The following is a 7500-nucleotide window of genomic DNA, read 5'->3' on the forward strand; positions in this document are numbered from 1 at the left end:
GCATCATGTGAAGGCACATGTAATCTCATGCCAGTGCATCCCGTGTTGAGGTGCGAAGTTAAGTCATGGTCCTCAACGCAATTTTGTCATATGACTTGGTTTGAACAGTTTACCCGTCGTGTCTGCGAAATTCTGTTGCTAAATGCGAAAATGCTCTGCGGTGCCCTGACCAAAACCATGCCTAACCCTAACCTGTCAGTAAAGCAATGTTCCTGCTACTTTAATTTAGCCAAGAACAGCAAAATAAGCGAAGGAAATGGTGAATATGTTGCGAAATTGTGCCCAAACCAAAACCATCCCTAAACCTAACCCTTCACAGGGCCTTGTGGAGCACGAGTCACAATAGACGCACTAGACTGTTCAAATCGGTGTTTTATCTAAAAGGTGCACCGTTTAACATTTTCAGTTGTTTATTTCCAGAATTCATGCTGCCCATTCACAAATGTTACCCTTTTAATTAGGGGTCGACCGATACAGGTTTTTTAATGGCCGATGCGATACCGATATTTTCTCCATCACCCTTGGCCGATACCCGATTTCCGATACCCGATACGCCGATGCCGATATTGTTAAAAAGTGTTAAAAATGCCTATCCAGGGCTCCAGAGTGCGACCAATTTGGTCGCATATGCGCCCATTTTTTTCAATGGTGCGCCTAAAAAATATTTTTAGGCGCACCGGTGCGACCAGCCATCAGTAGAACAAAATCAATTACCAAACAACCGTTTTAATGGACATAAAATTAATAGTCATTCTACAGTAGTGGTCCATCATCACACAATAAAACTTGTCGATGCGGTCATTCCTTCAACTCCGCTGAACTACCGGTAGCTTTCTCCCCCTTCCTCGTTCACAGGCAGCCCGACGTTTCAGAATAGAATGTTCGACTTCGCTCAACTATCCGAGTTCACATGTGCCAGCGAGTTTTGTGTTCTCAACCAGGCGAGTTTTACAACGGACGAGAGAGTTACAATCACGGTAAAAACAGCAAATGACTTGAGGATATTTTATACACCAGAGAGTCACAATCACGGGGGAAAACTAAATGGCTTGAGCGGATATTAAACATTGCCACACAAAAACGCAGACGGGTGCGGATAACTGCCCGTTTCAGCCGCACAGAGCTGGCCAAACAACTGGTGACGCGCTAGTCTGTCGGGACTTCTGTGACAGTTTTTTGATAGCGACTAGGGCAGGCTACATACGGCCTATCAGTCGGCAAGGCATCGTTCATGCATCTCGAGACAGCACGAGAGAGGGAGAGAGAGAGTGAGCGAGCAAGCGCACTAGTGCTGTCGCGTCTGTTCGTAGCACTTGCCAATATACCACAATCGTTATGCAGGGGGAGAGCGCTCAAAAACGGGGAAATAGACAAAACCCAATTCACCTCAGATTCCACTGTAAACATAGGCTAGGCTATTTGTGTCTAATGATTTTAAAAATCATGACATTTTTAGCAGGGTTTGTTAAAAAAAATCTATACATCCATCTATCCATCCATCCATATATCTATCTTCATATTGTAACTCTGTGCTTGTGCCGTGTGCGTAGCCTTAGGCCTATTGCAGAAAAGGCCGGTATGTTGATCTTACTAGTCAAACACATACTCACTAAAAGGCTACTAATTTGGTCTTTTCTACCAGCCAAACTGCTTGTAGCCAAGATGTGATAGTTAGGTAGCCTACTGTCATGTCTTTTATAAGGAGCACATTTGGAAGACTAGCCTATAGCACATGAAAGGCTCCAGGTCTTTTAAAATATAGCAACAATAATAGAATAATAATAATAATTATTATTATTATTCTATTATTGTTGCTATCATTATTGCTATTGTTATTTTTTTTTTTTTTTAAAGCTGAGGTGCGTGTGTGTATGGGGTGGTGAAAACATTTGGGTGCACCTAAATTTTGTGCTGGTGCACCTAAAAAAATTTTTTAGGCGCACCAGTGCAACCAGTGCAAAAAGTTAGTCTGGAGCCCTGCTATCCCATCACCTTTTCATCACACCATAACACAAATAACAGGAAAATAACTGTCATGTAGGCCTACAAAGCACACTGAGCAACTAGTTTGTCAAGTTTTTCATTATAGCCACCTAAAAAGGTATACATAATGCATTAAAAATTCAAAGGACTGTGGCTTGACAGTGGTACAATAGCATAGAGCTATGTTGGGGATGACCAAGATTATTATGGGTTTAAATATTTATGCCTATTTTTTCACCTGTATAGGTGTACTTGATTTACTAGGGCCAAAAAATCAAATCAACTAAATAACAAACAAAAGCCCAAAATAACAAACCAAAGAAATGCAAACAAAACACATAGACAAGTAAAACCATGTTCTTATTATCATATACATTGCAAAGAATCCCACCAGCAAAAACACCCCTGTTCAAAATGGTTTGGTCCGTCAATCGGCGGACACCCCTCTATTTTACACAGATTGGAACATTCACTTGTTGCTGAACGAGGAAGTGGTAGCATGCCGGTGACCTGGCCAGTTAAATGTTACAGAAATGTTTTACACAGTATTTCTAAACAAATAAACTTCTATGAATTGAAATAGCCAGTTTGCAAGTGATGTTTGTTACTCATTGGAGATCGCTAAACAGATGGAAGTTGATAAATGAATGACGCTACGAAATGCGCGTTTTGAATCGCGGTGGAAATGTACACTGAAACATGCTGGAAGGCACTCGTTACAACGCTAGGTAAGAGTTATGGCAAATGGGGGTGATAAATGACCGAACAATGAACCAGGGAAATAAAAACAGTAGTTTACCCTCGTTGGAAGAGCTGGTTGGTTAAATGCTACAGAAATGGTTTACAATATTTTAATTTAGCCAGTTTGAAAGTGGTGTTTGCTACCTATCAGATGTCGCTAATAGATTGAAGTTGATAAATGAATGACGGTATGAAATGCACGTTTTGAAAGGCGGTGGAAATTAGATACGGTAGGTAGACAGTTACAACGGTAGGTAAAATATGGCAAATGGTGGTGATTATTGACTGCATAATGAACCAGGGAATTAAAATTAGTACAGAAAATGGATGGAGCTGAAACATTCTCCCTTTAGGCCTATAGCATGCACATGCCTTGTCATTCAGTGTTAAAATATTACGTGTCTGAAAGTCTAAAACTTTGTGGCAGCCTGCAAGGCTGTTTACTTTACTCAATGAGAGGGGGAGGGGTGACGCAGTAGCGTGCTGCGGGTCTGCCAGCCCGTCTGTAGTCAAAATCTCGGGGTGGGCGTATCGGCAAAAACCGCCTGCGTATCGGCCGATACCGATACACTTAATAAACGCAAATATCGGCCCGATATATCGGCCGGCCGATATATCGGTCGACCCTTACTTTTCATGAATACTTACCACCACCTTCAAATTCGAAGTATTCATAATGACTGGGAAAATTGCGCTATTCATACATGAAAAGGGGGATCTTCTCCATTGTCTGCCCGCCGTTTTGAATTTCCACAAATTGACATTTTTAGCTGCAAAACGTATCGTTCTGTGTTCAAACCAATAACTACTGACTTATCAGTCAATATTCATGAAAAGATCAAATTTGGCAATAGGCACTACATCTTCAATGAGCAGCTTATTTGCAATACCTACAGTGGCCACAATCTCATACAGTGCACCCAAAGAATCGTCTGGTAGAGTAAGATATGTTAAAACCCGCCCATCCAATGCAAAGGAGTGTGCTCAAAATTCAGTCTCCTAAGGGGGCGTTGTCTCTCCTTCTTCTTCTTCTCTTTTCGTGGTGTTTGCACAAGACGTGCGCTACCGCCATCTACAGCGCTAAGGGGACTCCATTTATTCTCAACCTCAAGACTCCGAAGGTCTCCTAATCGAAGGTCTCCTAAAGGGGCGTTCACCCGACGTAAAGTGGATACCGGAAAAGAACCTGCCTGATTTATCTCTCTCTCATATACTATTCTCTGGTGCACCTTTTAACTTGCTTTTCTGATGCCATGTTGCCTGCCCTGTTTACCCAGACGGTCCACAGACACTGGGCCCTGGACATGGGGTATCCAGGGCAGATGGACTCTGGCTCTGCCACCAAAGGGCCCGCCTCTGTATTGGCTGGCTCGGCGAGGGGGGCAGTTATAAAACACGCTTGGCTCTAGCTCGGCATGTCATCACATGGCTCCCAATTAAACCCAACCAAAACACTGCATACCTACAGTACGAAACAGACTCGCACCCGAGTGTCTTCCAATTTAACACACACACACTAACTCACTCGCATTTCATAACTCCGATCTGAAAACACAAATGTGTGCGCTTGCACGCACACACACACACACACACACACACACACACACACACACACACACACATACACACACACACACACCTTCTGGCTCGGAGTAGAGACACAAAGATCAAATGAACCCATGAACTGCTTTCCATCAGTATTACCCTAGAAACGAGGGTCTGGGTCTGGTCCAATTTGTCTGGTCCTTTTATGCCTGCCGGCCGCCTCTGTATTATGTGCGTGCGTGCGTGCGTGTGTACCCTGCCTCTCAACTGGCATCTGCCATGCCCTGTTTGGCCCGTCACAAGCACTCCCTCACCTCAAACACACCCTCTTATTCATTACATAAACAACTTGTGTACCGGTAATATAAATATACTATATGTGCCACTCGGAATACTCTCAAACTCCCACTTCTCTCTCTCTCTCTCTCTCTCTCTCTCTCTCTCTCTCTCTCTCTCTCTCTCTCTCTCTCTCTCTCTCTCTCTCTCTCTCTCTCTCTCTCTCTCTCTCTCTCTCTCTCCATATTACTTTGACTAGACTGGGGTGAATGAGAATCTTTTTCATAGACATGCTGACTTTGTTTTTGTCTGGGCTTACAGAATAGCATTGTGCCCACCAGTCTGCCTGCCCACCCACTCTGCCCAGCTTGCCTAGACAATGGGGATGGCCAGGGATTTGGACAACCCAGCGCACGCACACACACACGCACACTCTCACAAAAACATGGGTGTATATTGCATATATCCCAATAAGATACGCGATAATACACTTTGTAACAGTCATGGCTTCCGTCTATGAACATCACTGCACCCTCACACCTAACAGCTCTCAATTAAAAAGACCTGCAGTCGGCCATACCATGGCGCTAACAGTAGGGTACTCACTCTGCCTGCTACGTGACTGACCCGGGTTCGATTCCTGCCCGGGCCCTTAGCTGATCCTTCCCCGTCTCTCTCTCTCTCTCTCTCTCTCTCCCAGTCATTTCCTGTCGTCATCTTCACGGTACTATCCTAATTTTTTAAAAAAGGTGGACAAAATGCAAAATGGCTGTGGATGCAAAATGACAGGTGTTTCCATTATTTTATCCGACCCCTGTACATGCGTACTGTATTGAAGCTGCTGTTCTTCTGCCCTGTGGTTCCCTGCGACGGCTGACCAGTGCCGATCTGTGGGGTTGTTATTGACGGGCGCACAGTGAACTCTGCGATTTAATGCATGGTGTCTGCCTTCCCCCGTGCAGCCCCCATAGCCCGGTTTCAGAGACATTTCAGAACCTGACTTTTGATGTATTTTTTAGTTTTTGAATTTAATTACAAATTTAAAATACTTTTTCCCCTCTCACTAACGAGTCTTAAATCAGGTCACACTCCCTGATTGAATGCGTCAGGTTGAATCGTTCGCCGCGTTCATCGCCCCCTGATCTGTGCTTTCCAGGCGGGACTGCAGCGTTTTTAGATCTTTCAACGACTGCTGTCTGTCCTGGAAAAACATAGCTCTCCTCGATATATTGTCTCCCATGTGTTTTTGTGTGCGTGTCATCTCTCTCATGTTTATTCTTTGTGTGTGTGTGTGTCTCTCTCTGTCTCTCTCTCTCTCTCTCTCTCTCTCTCTCTCTCTCTCTCTCTCTCTCTCTCTCTCTCTCTCTCTCTCTCTCTCTCTCTCTCTCTCTCTCTCTCTCTCTCTCTCTCTCTCTCTCTCTCTCTCTCTCTCTCTCTCTCTTCCCACCCCCTCAGTGTCCCGAGGTGCGTCTGAACATCATCTCCAATCTGGACTGTGTGAACGAGGTGATCGGTATTCGCCAACTGTCCCAGTCTCTGCTGCCCGCCATCGTGGAGCTGGCCGAGGACGCCAAGTGGAGGGTGCGGCTCGCCATCATCGAGTACATGCCCCTCCTCGCCGGACAACTGGTGAGATGGACAGGCAGATACACACACACACACACACACACACACACACACACACACACACACGCGCGCGCGCGCGCGCGCGCGCGCGCACGCGCGCGCGCGCGCGCACACACACACACACACACACACACACACACACACAGTGCATTCCAATATGCGACCTTGCATCCTCCACTTGTGCTTGTGGCCTCGCCTATATTGAAATATAATGCTGTTGCTATTACAAGGCCACAAGCCCAAGTGGAGGGCGCAAGGTTGCATATTGGAACGCACACACTCACACACACACACACTCACACACACACACAGACACACACAGACACGTACACACGTGCGCACACACACACAAGCCAAGTGGAGGGTGCGGCTCGCCATCATCGAGTACATGCCCCTCCTCGCCGGACAACTGGTGAGATGGTGAGTCACACACACACGCCTCAAGTTAGGAGGTTAAAAGTTTGTCACGTAACACAGAATTGAGAAATGCCCAGGATAAAGTAAGCTGAAAGGGCCCCCCATCCAATACATACAATGTAATGAGGACCTAATTTTGGGCCCCCTCTCTCCCTGGGCCCGGGACAACAGACCCCTTTGTCTGCTTCCCTGCATGTGATGAATACAGTGTCATGCTGATGTACTGATGTAGAATACTCGCAGCAAACACTCTCTTGTGTAATCACTTCAGGGCTGTGTGTGAGTGTGGTGATATTTATGCAGTACAATAGGCTGCAGGGAGGGTAGTGGTACAGCCTGCTACTGTCACAAGTTCTTAAGTTTATACGTTTACACATAGCTGTAAAACAGTATGTGTGTCAGTTATGAAAAGTGTTTGTGTGCTCCCATTTAGCAAATCAACTCCACAATGAAGCCTGGAACAGATAGACTTGCTCTCTCTCTCTCTCTCTCTCTCTCTCTCTCTCTCTCTCTCTCTCTCTCTCTCTCTCTCTCTCTCTCTCTCTCTCTCTCTCTCTCTCTGTCGGGCCTGTTTACGGTGTCTGTATGGCCTTTCTGTGGCACTGAGGCAGGGTAGCAGAGCCGTGTGGAGGGGGCGTTACATAAGGGGGGTATAGGGGGGTTGCAGGGGGGTCCCAGCCTGCCTGCCTGCCCGCCGTGGGGCAAGAGAGAGGGGGTGGTGTGCTTGTGGGTGGCCTGGCCTGGCCAGACCAAACCAGCCACACTAATTGGGGTGTAATTTTAGACTGCAACGTCCGCACCGTTCATGGGAAAAATGCCGGCTCTAAGCAAGGCTTGAGGAAGAGGTTCGAACAGACCTGGCATGGGAAAAATGCTGACCTGAACAAGTTTCAAATGGTCTGATTAACGTGC

The 7500-nt window shown here is 46.1% G+C and overlaps 1 protein-coding gene and 1 non-coding gene across 2 annotated transcripts in view; both read left to right on the forward strand.

Annotated features, from left to right (window-relative positions):
* LOC134455968 (serine/threonine-protein phosphatase 2A 65 kDa regulatory subunit A beta isoform) overlaps positions 1–7500 on the forward strand; it is a 33581-nt gene that overhangs the window by 18785 nt on the left and 7296 nt on the right. The window contains exon 10 of the mRNA XM_063207346.1: positions 6001–6174. Within this exon, the coding sequence (XP_063063416.1) occupies positions 6001–6174 (174 nt within the window). The remainder of the gene's footprint in view (positions 1–6000; positions 6175–7500) is intronic.
* Positions 5397–5535, forward strand: LOC134456137 (small nucleolar RNA SNORA84). The gene has a single exon (XR_010036222.1). It is a non-coding gene; the product is annotated as a small nucleolar RNA SNORA84 (small nucleolar RNA).

The sequence above is a fragment of the Engraulis encrasicolus genome, chromosome 9 (assembly GCF_034702125.1).
Source record: "Engraulis encrasicolus isolate BLACKSEA-1 chromosome 9, IST_EnEncr_1.0, whole genome shotgun sequence".
Classification (NCBI taxonomy): Eukaryota; Metazoa; Chordata; class Actinopteri; order Clupeiformes; family Engraulidae; genus Engraulis; species Engraulis encrasicolus.